Below are 18,073 nucleotides of genomic sequence, written 5' to 3' on the forward strand. Positions count from 1 at the left end.
TTTATTACCCCAACTCTGCATACATTTTACAACACGCCTAGTGTACAATGAGTACATGTAAACATTTAACATATATTATTTCAAAGTAAAGTAAAAATATTTCACAATATAATAAAGGAAGTAAAAGTGCGAATCTGGTGACTCCCACGTGCAGGACGTGGTGGCAGTAGCGTTAGAAAGCCCACAGCGTCTACATGCGGGGTATTTAGCTAGAACCAGGAGGGATAGCGAGCAGGAAAAACGCATATGCCCCTGAAAGGAGAGCCTGACAATCCTCATCAGTTCTGATTGTTACCTCCCACTGAATACTAGAATGAATATTGGTGGGGCAGATGTAACATGTGCAGAGAGAGTTAGATTTGTGTGAGTGATTTTGTTTCTGTGCAGGGTAAATACTGGCTGCATTATTTTTTCACTGCAATTTAGATTTCAGTTTAAACACACCCCACCCAAAATTAACTCTCTCTGCACATGTTACATCTGCCCCACCTGCAGTGCACATGGTTTTGCCCATTTTCCAAACAAATTTGTACTGCAATCAGATCTGAATAAGGGCCAATGTACGGACGTGACACAAGCACCGCACTCTGCTGTCAGCACCAAGGAGGGACACTCTGTTAACACAGGTGCCGCACTCGACTGTGAACACCGGGGGACTGTCAACATGGGCACAGCACTGTACTGTCAGCACTGCGGGGACTGTCAACATGGGCACAGCATTCTACTGTCAACATGGGCACGGCACTCTACTGTCCACACCGGGGGGGACTGTCAACATTTGCACGGCACTACTGTCAACACCGGGGGGGACTGTCAACATGGGGATTGCACTCTACTGTCAACACCGGGGGGGGACTGTCAACATGGGGATTGCACTCTACTGTCAACACCGGGGGGGGACTGTCAACATGGGGGTTGCACTCTACTGTCAACACCGTGGGGACTGTCAACATGGGATGGCACTCTACTGTCAACACCGTGGGGACTGTCAACATGGGATGGCACTCTACTGTCAACACCGTGGGGACTGTCAACAAGGGATGGCACTCTACTGTCAACACTGTGGGGACTGTCAACATGGGTATAGCACTCTACTGTCAACACGGGCACGGCACTCTACTGTCAACACAGAGGACTGTCAACACAGGCCCTGCACTCTACTGTCCATGCCGGGGGACAGTATACAGTACACTGAGCCCCAGTGTCACCATACCCACCACCACACATTAGGATACCCCCATGCCCGCCTCCTAAGCATCCAAAATGCCCCAATTGTTTGCCTGACCTCTTACACCCCCAATGGCAACTGTGCACCTAGAAACCCTAACTGTATCACCCAGTCCCGCACCCTACGTGTGCACCGAAGCTGGCCCCTAGTGCTTACATGGCACACGGTCACACCAGCCGCCTAAGCGCTGCCCCAGCGTTACCCCGGGCACCTATCTCCAGCCTCTTACTGTACCTCAGCGTATCCCTTGCAGGAACCAGGACTCACTGCGCTGTAACTTCCGCTTTGCAGCCCAGTCCCTCCAGCAGGTGACGCAAGCAGCAACCGCACGTTACCGGCTGAGGAGACGTCACTACCTGACGGCTGAGCTGACGTACGCCTCAGGCAACCTACCATAGAGGTAGGACAGGCCAGAGCGCCCTTACCGTAAAAGGCAAAGCACCAGGGTCCCTCCCCACCGCGCTGCCACATTCCGGGACATCCCTCTCGTCAGCGCCTCACAGCATTCTGGTCCGTGTAGTCCATCTGACTCCATGCACGCCTAATTGGTTCACACTAAGAACTACAACTCCCAGCAGCACCTACTCCCTTTAACTGGCAGCCAATCACTTGGCTCCATCTCCCCCACAGCCAATCACTCAACGCTATCACGGGGCGGGGCCCCGAGCGCTCCCCCACCTCACTAGTCACTACACTGACTGAAGCGCCAGAGAGAGTGAAACAACCTGTAATTGGCTAATCTGCCACCACGTGAGTTTGTGGCCCAATTGGACCGCAGCCTCTTACTACTATATCAAGCGGGTGCGGCCACGTTAGTTCTCTTTCTCCTCTGCTGTGCGTGCGTGGTGGTCTGAGGGGGAGGTGGTAAGTTATAAGCGGCCGTGAAGCGTCTGTGTGCATGGTCTGTGGATGGTCTGTGGATGGTCTTTGGATGGTGTCTGTACGGTGTCTGTACTCTCAGCCTCCATGATGCTGCAGTGCAGTCACGTGGTCTTATTTGTAGCTTCTATAGATGTGATTGCTGAGACTTGTAGTGCAGGTTGAGGGCTGCCCCCTTTAATTTTATTATTTTGCGGACTTCATATTGATCTCCTCTTCCAATGAATGCATTGCTAACCCCGTTCTATCATCCCTATCCCCTAAACTGGCCATACACGACTAGTGCAATTTGGGCCCTTTTCACCTGATTCTGATGCACTGGCCGGAGTGGGTGGAAAGTGTCAAATTGCTAAACCTCTGATATGATGTGTGTTACCATATGGACTGGAACCTGGTATCCCAAGGGCTGTAGCTGGGATATCTTGGATCCTGCGTTCCTTGCTTGGATCACATGCATTCATCTGTATGCTACCTGGGAATGTCCTGGATGGTACAAGGGACAGGGGTGGGGGCTGTCTTGTGTGACATACCTCACACCAGAAAATGCCAGCACCAACCAGGGATTGTGCCGGGGCATTCCTGGGTTTGACCCTTCTCACACCAGAAAAGTGCCTACATTTTCTGGTGTGGGGGGGATGGCGGTGGGTAGGAGGTAAAGTACTCACCAAGGGATGCTGGTCCTCAGTGCAGGCCTTGGGATCCACACAGGCGGTGGGTGTGGATGACTCAGCTCACCGGCTGCAGTGAGGGCGCTGGAGAGCTGCATCATCTCTGTATGCCGCCTGTGTGGATCCCCGTCTGAGAGCACGCACCTTGGACCTGCAACCCGGGTGAGTACCCCTTTCACACCAGCCAGGACCCTGAGTTGAACACAGGAACAACACTGCTCCGTAGCACGGTAGAAATCCTGGGATTTTGGCCAGGGAAACTTGCACACCAGCGCTAGTCGCAGGTTCTTCCTGGGCCCAACCCGGTGTGAAAGGGGTATTATTCCTTTTGAGGATCTGTGATATTGTCTTGGGGCCTTTAATGTATGGGCCTGTAGCCTCATGCTTTAAACTGAGCATTATAGTAGTACGTAACCATGTGGTAGCTTTGTGTATGCTAATTATAATCTGTTCTTCCCCAGGCTGAACATGTGTGTACCAGGTGTTGTGTGGCTTTGTAGGAGGTGTGCGGAACCTTGTGGTGATGCCTTGTATCCTCCCTGAGTGGTAAGTGCGCGTCTCCTTGGTGCTGGCTAGTATTGGTGCTGCCTGTGATGTACCTACAATTCTGACACCTCGTATGAGGCTGTAAACACAGCTCCTGAATTTACTCTTCAGGCTGAGGCAGATGTGTAAGCTGGAAGTGCAGCATCTAAAGCTGGCTATGAACTAAATATGACCTGTCTCCTTTATATAGGTGTCTGATGTCAGACTAAGCTTCAAAGTCCTGTGCGCTGTGCTGGAGATTAAGGAACATGGTACGTAAGAGGTTACCCAGAACAATTTGGGAGTCGCTTCAGGGAAGTGACCAGAGATGCAGTTAAAAGGAATAAATGTCATCACTTAGGGTTTACAACCATTGGTTTAACAATTTGTCAAAGCAGATTAACCATTCATCACTTGTCAGGAGAGATCTTATTTGTTAAATCTGCCCGTTGCTGAATCTGTAGTATTGGGCCTCCCAGTTTTCAACAATTATAGTTTTTATATACTGCGATATTTGAACTGTTTAATGGGAGTCCTGTACCTTCGTCTCGCAACTAATGCAGTGTTACGGTGTTTGTGCATTAAACTGGTTGAATGTTACACTAGTGTACTAGTTTAGGATCTGTAAGTGGGCTTTGCTTTGCGTTCCATAAATCAGGGCTCCGAGGGGGAAAGGCAATGGTCCTTGCATCAAACCTGCTGGCAAACATGCAATTTATATGCGATTGATTGCTGCAAATGCATGAAGAGACCAACTGATGTGTATGGGCACAATAAGGTCTGCACTTGCCACCTCAGTAGTTTCTGCTACTGGTCGGATGTAGCATGGGTGCACATTGTAAAGTAGGATTGATTAGCCATGGCATGCTGCCAGGCTCCTGTGAGCTCTTTACCCCAGAAGTGGTGGGATCAGAAATAATGGCCACCACTGCACTTTCCCAGAGGCACCAATCATTCCATAGTTTCCAGCTACTTTATACGGGAGCTGCAGCAGTGTGAACAGTAGGATTCTTCCCTTGTGTGTATCTTATAGTAGCCCACACCTGATCCTGCTGCACTAAGCCGATTATGTTCACGTCTGTTTCCCCCTAGGTGGAATATCAGGCGTTGTGGTCATGTGACGGTTGTATGGATACTCAGTGAGCGGTAAGTACGCTTCTGCTTTGCACTGGCTGGTACGAATTCTGCCTGTGATGTACCTACAATTCTGACACCTCGTATGAGGCTGTAAGAACAGCTCCTGATTTATATCTTTAGGCTGAGGCAGATTAGTAAGCGGAACGTGCAGCAGGCGCTGGCTACATGCTTAGTAACCATGGTCTGTTTCTTTACAGGTGTGGCCTGGTGCTGACGCCAGTCCCGCAAGTGAAATCTGCAGCACTGTCTGGAGCTAAAGGAAGTGGTAAGTAGTAATGGCTTTGCTTCCTTGTGCTATCACGCATGTCTTATATTTCCATGCTTCTAACATGGGGCTAGCCAACCTATGGCTCTGCAGCTGTTGTGAAACTACAAGTCCCAGCATGCCCTGCCACCATTTCTCTATTAGAATGCTAAAACTGTGGTAATGCTTGTTGGGATGTGTGGTTTCAGAACAGCTGGAGCACCGCAGGTTGGCCAGTCCTGACCTAGCATGTCACACACCAGCTTGTACAGCAGGAGTCTGACCAGACAGCCTGTGACACTGCTGGAGCTGCATGAGTGGTCATGTTGGTGCAATTATTTAACATGCTACCATGGCCTATTGCGCAGGTTCTCAAACTGGGATTCCACACAAAATGCAGGTTTTCGAGGTCTCTTCACAAAATTGAAAGTGCAATCATTAGCTTCACCTGTGGGTCTTCTAAAATGTTTAATTTACTAATGAATACACCTGTGTACCTGCTGGGTGGCCTGAATAACTGGGGACCAGAGGTTGAGAACTGCTTGCCTGCTGCAACCTACTTGTCAGAATGTATTTACCAAAGAATTGCTAGTGACCATCTTTGAGCCAGGCATATGAGCGACGTGGTAATCAGGTGTCATCATTCTGTTTACCCTTACACCAATGTCCCAAAATGGCAGCCACTCTAGGCAAGCATTAAGACCACTGCTCCCTTGAGTACCTTTTCCCTACTGCAGTCTGGCTGGATCAGTGGGTTGCATTGAACACCCTGTATACAGCAGGTGCCACGTAGTGCCCAGTTTTGATCGTTGTCAGTCTGATGGTTTCTAAGGCACAAGTTCAGTCTGTCCTCAGGACCCCACACCGTGCATGTTTTGCAGGTCTCACAGAATCAAGTGAAACAATTCCCTTGATTCTTTGAGGAGGACTCAAGCGCCTTGAGTCCTGTTGGAGAGTGCGCTATGTAAATGAAGCTTACAATTAGCTCCACCTGTGGATCTTCAACTGTATCGGTAATGAGTGCACCTGGTGGGTGACCTGGGAAATGTGAACTGTGGGGTCCTGAGGACAGTGAGAGCCATTGTTCTAAGGTGCTCAGGTAGCAGATGCTGGAAGGTATTGTGACTGCCTGGAGGGGATCTGTCCGGGGGTTGTATGCTGGGTGTTTTAGTTGGAGCCAGTGATGATACAATAACACTTTCTGACACCTCATCTGAGCACTACGTGCAATTGATGATCTGCTCTGTCTGAGGCTCTTCCCAACTGCAGGCAACTTTTTTTTTTTCTCAACTTTTTTTGATCCTTTTAATTGGCAACCATGCAGGGGGGGGGGGTGTAAACTACTTGGCACATAAGCTTACGTATTTGTAATATGTGCTGGCTGCTGTGATACTAGCCAATGGGCTTAAGATGCCTGTACACAGTTCCAATTCTGACAGATGGGCCGAACTCTCCAGATATAATAGACCAATATTAGAGGTGTCTGGCATGAGGTTGGACCCGATGCGTGTTCCTGTGTGCAGCACATAAGCGGAATTACACCAGCAGCAGCACATCTCAGTTGCTTTTGATCACCAGTGACTTATCGGATTTCCCATGAACTCTTCCAGCAGCTCCCCAGGAGTTTTTACAGGCAATTTATTGCATGTAAAAGTCTCCTAGTGCAGGTTTTAGTGCTATCCAGGCTTCAGCACAGATGGATTAATCAGAATCACTCGGGTACTAATGAAGTCACCTGTGCTCAAGCCTGGATATCACTAAAACCTGCACTGTTGGTGTGCCTTGAGGACCGTGGTTGGGAATACCTGCTCTACACATTGCTGGCTGTCCAGAAAGGTTTCTACCTTGTATTTAAATTTTTTTTTTTTTTTCCTCCTAGACCAGGAAGAGGCAGATTGGAAGACTCTATGATCGGACAAGGACATGAGCAGCCTGCTTGCTGGAGCTTACTGCATGATGCGTCTGTCTTGTAAATCTGAATAAAAACTTATCAGACACCATTTAAGCACAACCATTTTATTTATGTCTTACAAAAATTTTACATTAAACCATATTTAAAATGTTAGCATTATAAGACAGGGAGCAGGGACAGTGGTCTGAGTGACACTAAAAGCTGGGTACACACCTACAGATTTCTGTATATAGTATTCCCTTAGCAGAGGGCAAGCAACAATTTGCTCCCAAACACTGGTAAATGGTTCATTAACACCTTTTATATGACTTTTGTGTATGTTGTGGCATTTGGGAGTAGATGTTTGTCATGTGCTCCCACGCATGTCACACTTTTGTTCTCACCAGACAGATCCATCTGAAGGTGTGCACCCAGCTTATGGCTTTTGTGGGAGGCGGGTTGTCAAGAGTCTCTCCCTGTAGACAAGTATTGCCATAGCCCAGCCTCCCAGTGAGTTTGGTCTGAATGGTGTGAACCATAACCTACATGGAGGGGAATGCTAGCAAGATTATCCCTTGGAGCCACATCTGCTGTACAATGGCCGTGGTGTGGTCCTGTCAAATTTGTCCCACTGTTATGGTAGTAATTGTGAATGCATGGGCTACAGTCCTGTATCTGGTCTAGGTGATGGCTACACTTCATTAGTCTGTGTGATTCTTGTCCGTGCTTGTTATGTTGGGTCCCAGACTCCGCTGGTGCGCAGTCATCTAACTGAAATAGAAAATGCTGAAAGCCACAAATGTACACATCAAAAGGACAGCTACACCTTCTATGGATGGACGGGAGATGTGTGCTAAGCTGACTTACCGAGAGAATTCTTGCAAGCGTGAGGAACTGGTCCCTGATTATAGTCAGTGCATTTTGTGAGGCAAACTCCCCGTATTTACATTCATTGAGTTTCTCAAGTTCTTGCAGACCTCTCCCTCAGAACAGTCAGTTATGTACATTTGAAACAAGATATCCTTGCACTACACGCTGCCTGGAGATGGCTTCCAAACACACTGATGCATGCTGAGAGTGGCAATGTTCAGAAGATGAGTTTCTGCGGTTTACAACATGCAACAGGCCAACGTGGTCTTCCTATATCAGGGCATAGACTGTGTGTAATAGGGTTTGGCTCTTGTGGTTTTTAGATGTCCTTTTTGTTAAATACTGGATTGCTACCCTCACAGATACAAACACAGACATGCACAGACAATGCTCTTCCACGATGTAAGGGGCTGTCAGCATTGGAGCAGCCCCTTGTGGAAATACTGAATGTTCTCATCAGTCTTTTGTACAGATACCAGGCTGGTGATACTTCCAGGTGGCTTGTGGTATCAGGACTTGCAGCAGCCGGAGCCCTTTACTTCTTTCTTGACGTAATCGTGGAGTTTGAATTTTGGTTCATTGGGCAGCTTCATTGACCGGTGCTTGAGTTCTCTGGAAAGACAAAACAGCTTGTAGTGCAGGGTTTTCTAAACTTTTCCAGTACAGAACAGGTTTTAAGGATATTTGTGCTTAAGTCCAGAAAATTAAAACACACTTGACTAGAAAGTGTACAATCGTAACATAGTCAAAATTAACAGTGTTTGGTAGAACCTTTAACATAATGAATCAAACTAGCTACAGGTGCAATTCTGGAGGACTGGAAAAATAGCAAACATTGTACCACTGCACAAAAGTGGAATCAAGGAAGAAGCTAGTAACTACAAATCCATTATCAGTAGTAGGAAATAATGGAAACATTTTAAAGGTCTGTGAAATATTTTAAAACAACTTACAGGATCCCAAACAACATGGATTTTGCTGGAGGGAGGACATGCCAAACAAATATTATTCACTGACTAAAATAATAAAGGGGGGGGGGGGGTGTATATTGTATATCTAGACTTTTTAATAAGGCATTTTACACTGTTCCATCTCCCAGTCTGCTAAATAAACTCGAAAGCATGGGATTATATACCAAGGGTGGTTGAATGGATAAGATCTTGGTTGCAGGATAGGAAACAGTTGTAGTAAACGGAATGCATCCAATGGAGAAGTGTTACCAGTGGTATACCGCAAGGATCTGTATTTGGACCAGGGCTTCTTAATCTTTGGTGACAGATTGTATAGAAGGGAAAGTATGCCTTTTGGCAGATATGCAACAGGGTAGACAAACAGAGGTATAAAACAAATTATTTAGGTAGACTTGAGGAATGGTCTGGAATATGGTAATGGTATATTTATGCTTAAAAAAAAAAAAAAAAAAAAGCTAAATCATGCACCTGGGATCCAAAAACCCAAGGCTAAATATAGTAGAATTACTATAGGCAGGTAATAAAGCAATGAGGAAGGCTAGTCAGATGCTTCACTGCATAGGGAGAGTAATCCGCAGCAGAAAGAAGTAATAATTCCCCTGTATAGGTCATTAGTAACTGCCTCATCTAGAATACTGTGCCCAGTTCTGTATAGGTCATTGATACGGCCTCATCTAGAATACTGTGTCCAGCTCTGTGTAGGTCATTGGTACGGCCTCATCTACTGAGCCCAGCTCTGTGTAGGTCATTCTACGCCCTCATCTAGAATGTTGTGTCCTGTTCTGGAGTCCATATCTCCAGAAGTATATGAATACATTTGAGACGGTACAAAGAAGAAACCCCAATATGGTGCATGGCCTACAGCACAAAACTTACTTAAAGACTAAAAAAACTCAATATGTATAGTTTGGAGCAGGGAAGGGAAAGAGGGGACACGGCAGAGACTGTCACATATACCAAACGTATTAACAAGGTCCAGGAGGGAAAGATTCTACAAATGTAGGGATGTATTAGATCACGAGGCCGGCACTGACATTGGGGGAGGCAGGTTCAGGGGAAATCTGAGGAAAAAAATCACTTCACAGAAGGGGTAGTGAACAAGTGGAATATCCCGTTCCACCACCATCAACTTACTTGGCAATGGCTGTGAATGCCAAATCCACATTCAAGCCAATCTTGGCACTGGTCTCCATAAATGGCACACCGAATTCCTGCAAGAGACATCACATTCTGTCAGTGCCCTGCACATTATACAATACTATCTGCTTTTGCTGCAGTTAATTTGGAAATGGAGACAAAACTGGAACATTTTAGGGGGATCACCTCCGGCTTGGACATGTGGTGCATTTGCTTCAAAGATTCAGACTGCACTTCTAATACCCCTTTCACATCGCCAAAATAACAGCCTGGGTAATTGCCGGGATGCTGAAAGCACCACACTTAATAACCTGGGCTGGCCAACCCGGCAAATGGACCCAGATTACAAGAAGGTTTAAACCTGGGTCGCCATCTGTATAATGGGCAACCTGGGTTTATTGAAAAAGTGTCGGACCCGGGATCGAGACTCTGTGTCCGACTCGGCATAGCAATGTGAAAAGGGTATTGGTACCCAGTGGTGCATAGGGGACCCTTCTACCCCCAAAAAATCACCTGCTTCTACCGTAACCATTTCAGTTTTCCAGATCTCCGAACTGAATGACAAGTGAAATTATTTGCGCCAGCTTTTAAACTGGGTCAGTGACTAAAGAATACACCTGTGCAACTGCTGGGTGATCAGGGAAATGTGTCAGTGAGTAATGACTACACATGTGCACCAACTAGGTGACCTGGGAAATGTGTCAGTGAGTAATGAGTGCACCTGTGCAGCTGCCGGGTGACATGGGAAATGTGTCAGTGAGTAATGAGTACACCTGTGTACCTGCTGAGTGCCCTGGAAATGTGTCAGTGAGTAATGGGTACACCTGTGCTCCTGCTGGGTGATCAGAGAAATGTGTCAGTGAGTAATGAGTACACCTGTGCACCTGCTGAGTGACCTAGGAAATATGTCAGTGAGTAATGAGTGCACCTGTGCTCCTGCTGGGTGATCAGGGAAATGTGTCCGTGAGTAATGAGTGCACCTGTGCACCTGCTGAGTGACTTGGGAAATGTGTCAGGGGTAGATTTATTACTAGGCGATCAGGGGAATCTGCGCTATCCCCGTGCGTTATAGCCTGTGCACCTGCTGGGTGACCTAGGAAATGTGTCAGAAAGTAATGAGTACACATGCGCACATGCTGGGTAGGATTGGTACGAAATCCCGACGGTCAAAATCCAGACGCCGAAATCTCGAAAAGGGGGGGGGGGGGGCGTGGATCCCACCCACACACTAGATTCCTGGTGCTGAGGTTGAAGCTTCTGATTATTTTACATTTCAAGGTGCCCTGTATCCGGGAGAGATGATATAACGCGATCTCACCTTTGCCAACCGCTCTCCATCTTCTATCTTGACCACCCGTTCATGCGTGGAATCCACCTGCGGCACAGAGAAGTACACGCTCCAGGTCACGCGTGGTTACTGTATGACAAATGATTATCCCTAAACTGGGCGATAGCAATAACTTTGCAAGTGAAATATATAACATTCTGATTAAATAGCTGTATGAGGTTTTTTTACCCTTCGTCACATGCACTGTAATCTAATATTTTAGAGTGGTAAAAACCACTGGAATTCCCGTTTCAGGCAATAGGTCGACACATGAAAAAGGTTGATATTGTCTTTTAATCAACATTGACAATAATCCCAAATAAAGACCAAACCATATAATGCAGTGATGGCTAACCTTGACACTCCAGCTGTTGTTGAACTACACATCCCAGCATGCCCTGCATCAGTTTTGGCATGACTAAATAGCAAAAATGTAGCAGAGCATGATGGGATGTGTAGTTCAACATCTGGAGTTTCAAGGTTAGCCATCAAGGTTATGTACAAAAAAAAAAAAAAAAGAGGTTGGACTTGACATAAATCTTAATTCAACATTACGTACTATGTTACTATGTAAACGGTTGACGCATGGAAAGGTCGACATGAGGTTTTTTTTTAACCCAACTTGTTCTTTCTTCTCAATTCAAGTAGGCATAGTTAGACTATAATAGTGCCCAAAGCATGGGGAACACAGCAATCAATGAGAGGTCACGGTACCCTTATATGGTGTCCATGTCGGCAGATTTTGACAGACACCCAAAAACCTGTGGAAAACGCACGTCGAACATTTCCTATGCCGACCATTTACATGTTGACATTCAGATGGCGCTATGCCCCCCCCCCCCATTCCCCCTGCAGCCTGCTCTGCCTACCTTGTATGAGTGTGATCTCAGGTAAGTATGTTCCTCACCTTGTTACCCAGCAGCATGATGACCACGTCCTTCTGTGCATATTCGTGAATCTCTGTCAGCCAGGCCTAAAGGTGAAAGGGTTACCATTAGAAATAGATGCTGCTGCTGCTGCTACATATATTCACACTTGTTCATTCCGAGAATGTGACATGCAGACTCGGCTACACATGATTTACAAATATCCCATGATGGCTACTATAGCACCGCGGGTGGGGGGGGGGGGGGGGGCGCTGTGCATGTGGGGGCGCCGGGGGCTGCGGTGCTATAGTTACACCCCCCCCAATCCCCCGCAGACTTACCTATCTCGCTGGTCCCGGCGGCTCCGTTCTTCTGCTGAGGACCACCACAAAATGGCCGCCCCCATATAGCACACAGTTCTCTGAAACTGTCTGCTGTATGGGGGCGGCCATTTTGTGGTGGTCCTCAGCAGAAGAAGAACGGAGCCGCCGGGACCAGCGCGATAGGTAAGGCTGCAGGGGATTGGGGGTGCTTGGCGGGGCGGCGGCGCCCCCCCCCCCCCCCCCTAACGGCGGGGGGGCGCCCAAAACTTAGTTACGCCACTGACTGGCAGGCATATTGCCAGACTGCAGACCTGAGCGAAGGTTCCTCGCACCCTGTTTCCTGTTTAAAACATTTTATTTATTATGTTATTTATATAACGCGCACACATATTCTGCAGATAATATTTGAACACATCAGTCCCTGCCCCAGTGGAGCTTACACTCTATATTCCCTACTACATGTACACCCACACACACACGGACATTCTAGGGTTCATTTTTATTGGGAGCCAATAATACCCCTTTCACACCGCACTTTTAAAACGGTATATTGCCGTTTTTTTTTCCATTTTAAAACGGTTAAGGCTGCAGTGTGAAGGTGCCAGAGTTGATTTACCGGTTAAAGATAACCGGTATTTCAACACGGTTAAAAAGCAGAGTCCTACATGTTTCAAAGCTGTTTTTTGTGCAATGCGAATGGCACTGAAATGGTATTTAGAAAAAAACAGATTACAGACCTGTGATAGGCTGTCCTCTGCATTCTGCCCTGGGAGGTGTAATCTATGAGTGCCTGTACCCAAAACTATGTATTGCGGGTCTACAGATGTGGTTACGGATCAATATTGTAAAATAACAGTGGTTTTATTCATATGAACAAGTTATAAAAAAGCGCTGTATCATACAAAAAAAAGGAAAAGGAGTCAAAGTCTTTGAACCGGTGATGTTAAAGTGGAAGGGAGTTGTAGGGAGCTGGCGTCCCTACTCCCTACAGTGCACAGTACTCCCTGATACCTTAAGTACAGTTCAAAGTCTTAGCGCTGGTCCCTCGCCGAAATTTCCGTCCCTCGTTGCCGCTTCCTGGCTAATATGCCGGGTGCCGTGGAGTCAGTCAGCAGAGATTCTGCGAAGTTGCGATGCTTCGCTGATCTCCCAGAGGGGCGGGCGCCTGACTACTGCCCGGAGCTTCTTAACAGCCTCCGCTAGTTCCCGGGATGCCAGATGATGACGGCACCCGGAGCATATTCGGTTGTGGAGCTCCGGTCTGTGTGCAGGTTTTTCAGAGGAAGACACGGATATTAGCCAGGAAGCGGCACAGAGGGATGGCAATTTCGGTGAGGGACCAGCGCTAAGACATTGGACTGTACTTAAGGTATCAGGGAGTACTGTGCACTGTAGGGAGTAGGGACGCCAGCTCTCTACAACTCCCTTCCACTTTAACATCGCCGGTTCAAAGACTTTGACTCCTTTTCTTTGTATGATACAGCGCTTTTTTATCACTTGTTCATATGAATAAAACCACTGTTATTTTACAATATTGATCCGTAACCACATCTGTAGACCAGCAATACATATTCTGCCTTGAAACGGGTTCACTGATATGAATGGTATGGAAAACGGTAATCTAGTGCAATGTCAAGGCTCAGACCCGTTTTAAATACCGTTTTAAAATACCATTTTTAAAAACGTTTAGGCAGTGTGAAAGCGGTATTAGCCTACCAGTATATTTGTGTTCATTCCACATATCAAACACAAACAGAGAAAATAGCAAAGCAAGTCTCCATATTTAGGGTCCTAATGAAAAAAAAAAAAAAGTATATATATATATATATATATATAAGACAGTTTCCAATGCACTCACGGTTTGGTTCAATTATTCCAGTGGTGCTCCTGCCAGTCCCATAAGCAAACTTATGATCCCCATCCACAGTTATCAAGAATCAGGGCACTCACCAAGCAGCACATAAGGCAATACTTATTCTTTATTCCATATCCAGCAACAGATAAGCCGACGTTTCGGACCTAACAAGGCCCTTAATCATGGCGTCCTGAGTCTCACATAAAAGAGCAACTGATCTCCCATCTCATGCCGCCCGTATTTATGGGATCCTAATTGTGTAAATCCACAACACCTGTGTGGGTAATCAGTCCATATCGTCTGGTTATCCCCATATTGTAAACTCATAATGTCCATAACCAGATCTCGCAATACCAAACCTTATATCCACAATAGATAATCAGTATACAATTTAGAAATACTCACCATATAACGGAATCAAGCTGAGTCAATTTGGAACGCACGCCGCCATTCTAGGCGGTCCCTCCTGCGTGTCAATACAGAGAACGATATTAATTGGCTTACGCTCACTAGCACGTCTCCACGTGTATTTATGTCAGCGCATGTCTCCCTGTCAGGCTACGCCGCTCTGTGTTGCCGTGCGACGCGTGCCCTTGTCATAGACACGTCATCACTAGCAGACACTTCCGTGCGCGTCCATAGTAAATGACGCATCGCTGCATCAAGTGTCCATGACAACTGTATGTGATTCCAAACATAGATCACATGTCGTGTTCCCTCTACTCTCATTGGTCTTTCTTGATGTTGAGCTAACAACTCACAGTAATGCACTATATATTCATCATGTAGGTATAGTCAACTGAACTAGTATAACTCATATATATAAAATATATATAATATAATAATACACCCTTCTGATAACCTTAAAGGGATATTTCTGGTATATAGGTTAATATTATGTAATCCACAATAGGGGCAACACGTGATGAGAGATCAGCGCTAAAGACAAACAACATATACACACAATTAAAAAAGCTAAGTGTATACCATAGTATTCACATCCTAGTCTCAGACCCCCTTTCTTTTCTCAAAATATAGGGTACTTGATGTGATATGGAACCATGGTAACTAAGCTCACTATCAGAAGTATAAGTCAGTGTTATAGCACCATCACAAAAAACTACAATCAAGGAAGGAAACATTTATAAAAAATGAAAAATTGAAAAAATTGAAAAAAGTGTTATATTATAAGAAGCATTTGAAGGAGTTGTATTCATTCAAGCCCTTTGGGCTAATAGTGTCCAAGGTATATATCCACCTTGTTTCTTTCTGTAGGAGTAGCTTAGCTCTATCTCCCCCGCGGTTGAGTACTGGGACCTGGTCAATAATTATGCTCTTTAAAGATGAAAGAGCATGCTGCTTTTCCAGAAAGTGGCGAGCCACTGGCTTATCACTTGACTTTGTGGTTAGTGCTGCCCTAATGTTGGAGCGATGATTCGCCATCCGCTCCTTGAAAGAGCAGATAGTCTTTCCGACGTATGTCAAGCCACACGGGCATTTTAGAAGATAAATGACATGGTCAGAGGAGCAACTGAGCCTATGTCGGATTTTAATCTTCTGTCCACTGTGTGGGTGGTTAAAGAACTGTCCAGTATTCATAGAATGACACGTTGTGCAACCAGCACACCTATAGCATCCCAACCGTGTCGTTTTTAGCCATTGGTTGCCTGTGGATTCACTGAAGTTCAATGTTGGTCTCATCAGTATATCACGTAGATTCTGTCCACGGCGATAGGCTATCATCGGTTGTTTCTTCTTCAGTTTTAATTTGGGATCAGATGCCACTATCCCCCAATGTTGTTTTATACTTCTTCTGAATGATGATGCTCTGGTGTCATATGTAGTAGTGACGATCATACGATCTATCGGGTCTTTAGATTTTTCACCATTTTCCTTTCGGTGGATTGCCTTTGCCCGTCTTAAGCTGCTTTTTATTATTTGCGGTGAGTAGCCCCTATCTCGGAATTTCTCCTGCATTTCCTCGATTTGGATCAGTGTGTTATCAGTATCTGAGTTCGTACGAAGGACCCTCAGGAACTGTGAAATGGGTAATCCATTCTTCAAGTTGGTTGGATGGTAACTGGTGTAGTGTAACAACGAATTTCGATCAGATGGTTTTTTGTACAATCTTGTACCCACCTTTGTACCATCCCTATAGACCGTTACATCGAGAAAGTCTATAGATGTTGAACTGGCTGAGTGTGTAAAGCGGATTGGAGATTGTAATTCATTGAGTTCATGAACCATTGATTCAAATGTTGCCATGTTGCCACGCCACGCCACACCACATGTCGTCTATAAAACGATAGTAGTGCATGATGTTCTCACTGTATGGAATGAGTATATATCTTTCTTCATATTCCGCCATAAAAATGTTGGCGTATACGGGCGCTAGATTGGAGCCCATGGCCGTTCCCTTACGTTGAATATAATTGTTCACACCGTATAGGAAGTGGTTATTAGTTAGAACTTGTTCAATCAGGGTGCAAATAAACTCAATCGGAGGTACAGTATGGTTTGCTTTTATCAATCTGGTTCTTACTGCGTCTATTCCCTCCACATGCGGTATAACCGTGTAGAGGGATGAGACATCCATGGTCGCCAATATCACATCACCCTCAAGAAATCTTATATTATCAATTTTCATCAAAAAATCAGGGGTATCCCGGATGTAGCTCGATGTGGCTCTCACCACCGGTTGTAACATTTGGTCCACAAACTGAGCCATTGGTTGTAGTACAGATCCCCTGGCCGAGATTATTGGTCGGCCAGGGGGTCTGTCCAATCTTTTGTGGACTTTTGGCAAGGTATATAAAATAGGACAAATCGGGCAATCAACTTTAAGGAAATTGGCTATCCCAGCATCAATCCAACCTGCTGCAACAGCTTGGCCCACAAATGTATCTACTTTATTTTTAATCATCATCATAGGGTTTCTAGGAATACGTTCATATACAGATGTGTCCTTTAACTGATCACAAATATCCTGATGATAATCAGTATAATTCATCACGACAACTGCTCCCCCCTTGTCAGTGGGGCGCACAACAATTTCCTTGTTGTCTTTAAGCGTTTGAACTGCCTCTCTCTGGATAGCGGTCAAATTATCGTAGGTGATTTTATCAGTATTACCTTCCAGATCCACATCTATCATTCTGAGGAAGACCTTTATATTAGGATTAGTTGTAGGTGGATAATAGACGCTGGGTTTTTTTTAAAACCTGGTTCAGAGTATCACCAGCCACTACCTCAGTGTCACTAAACTTATCTTTTAATCGCAGTTTGCGACCTAGTTTATAGTGGTCCACCATTGTATCAAATTTAGGCCTTGTAAAGATTGGCACAAAACCTAATCCCATACTAAGTAGATCCTCCTCACCAGTAGTCAATGTATGTGTGGATACATTAATTACTGGGTTTACCTCTGTTGGCCTCTTCCCTTTCTTCTTGTATCCCCCCCGCCGTGTTGGCGTCCTTGGGCGTTTCTGCCCTGTTGGTCTCTTGGCGGACCCCTCCGCTCGCCTAAAAAAAGTGGTTGCCTATTGCCACTCGGGGGGAGTGTTTCTGTGGTGTCATTATCTGTGGAGGACTGGGACGAACAGGTGTCAACTGTGTACACTGGCCTGCGTCGATAGTTCCTCTTAGGTTTACTGTAATTATCACCCATCAACCATCGATAAACAGTATGTTGTTTATAATCCAAGTTGACCGCTTCCAGTTTTCTCCTTTTGAAGCTTATCAAATCATTTTTATATTTCTCTATAGCACTGTTTAATTTATCTAGCCACTTTTCGGTTTTATCCTCTATAAGGACTGAATGGGCCACCCTTTTAGTATCATTAAGCTCAATTCTCACCTTGGTCAATTCCTGTCCAACCTCCTCCACTACTAGTAAAATTAGATCAAGGGAGCATTTGTTTAACACCCCACACCATTTAGCGCAAAAGGTGGGATTTGTGCGCCCTATGGTGGGGGGTTAGAAATTCTAAACCCCCTGGGAATTCTTTTATTATGATAATATATATATATATATTCCAAAAATACACTGGTATGTTAATTGGCTCCCAACAAAATTAACCCTAGATGGTCTGTGTGCGTGTGTATATGTGGTAGAGAATATAGATTGTAAGCTCCACTGGGGCAGGGACTGAT

General features: G+C 45.7%; 2 protein-coding genes, 1 long non-coding RNA gene and 3 other non-coding genes across 8 annotated transcripts in view; 4 read left to right on the top strand and 2 right to left on the bottom strand.

Moving 5' to 3' along the window:
• The window catches only part of TRAF7 (TNF receptor associated factor 7), a 152,799-nt gene extending 150,991 nt beyond the window's left edge, over positions 1–1,808 (bottom strand). The window contains exon 1 of one of the 2 annotated variants that reach the window (XM_083152756.1): positions 1,654–1,808. The gene's annotated coding sequence lies outside the window, so the exon portion shown is untranslated. Of the gene's footprint in view, positions 1–1,462; positions 1,634–1,653 lie in introns of those variants that run through there. The other variant, XM_083152755.1, reaches the window with a different exon arrangement.
• Positions 1,809–1,954: 146 nt separating this feature from the next.
• LOC146020016 (uncharacterized) lies at positions 1,955–6,681 on the top strand. Its single transcript, XR_014450709.1, has 6 exons — positions 1,955–2,092; positions 3,237–3,321; positions 3,512–3,572; positions 4,393–4,446; positions 4,635–4,702; positions 6,561–6,681. It is a non-coding gene; the product is annotated as an uncharacterized LOC146020016 (long non-coding RNA).
• On the top strand, positions 3,361–3,442 carry LOC146025487 (small nucleolar RNA SNORD60). Its single transcript, XR_014454150.1, has one exon. It is a non-coding gene; the product is annotated as a small nucleolar RNA SNORD60 (small nucleolar RNA).
• Positions 4,486–4,567, top strand: LOC146025486 (small nucleolar RNA SNORD60). The gene has a single exon (XR_014454149.1). It is a non-coding gene; the product is annotated as a small nucleolar RNA SNORD60 (small nucleolar RNA).
• Positions 5,857–5,937, top strand: LOC146025489 (small nucleolar RNA SNORD60). The gene has a single exon (XR_014454152.1). It is a non-coding gene; the product is annotated as a small nucleolar RNA SNORD60 (small nucleolar RNA).
• The window catches only part of RAB26 (RAB26, member RAS oncogene family), a 177,451-nt gene continuing 166,059 nt past the window's right edge, over positions 6,682–18,073 (bottom strand). For both annotated transcript variants that reach the window (XM_083152761.1, XM_083152762.1), the window contains 4 exons: positions 11,785–11,850; positions 10,869–10,925; positions 9,548–9,624; positions 6,682–8,054 (listed from right to left, as the gene is read on the bottom strand). In XM_083152761.1, coding sequence (XP_083008887.1) covers positions 7,952–8,054; positions 9,548–9,624; positions 10,869–10,925; positions 11,785–11,850 — 303 coding nt within the window. In that variant the 3' untranslated portion in view covers positions 6,682–7,951. The remainder of the gene's footprint in view (positions 8,055–9,547; positions 9,625–10,868; positions 10,926–11,784; positions 11,851–18,073) is intronic.

Source organism: Crinia signifera, chromosome 7 (genome assembly GCF_055691185.1).
Source record: "Crinia signifera chromosome 7, ASM5569118v1, whole genome shotgun sequence".
Classification (NCBI taxonomy): Eukaryota; Metazoa; Chordata; class Amphibia; order Anura; family Myobatrachidae; genus Crinia; species Crinia signifera.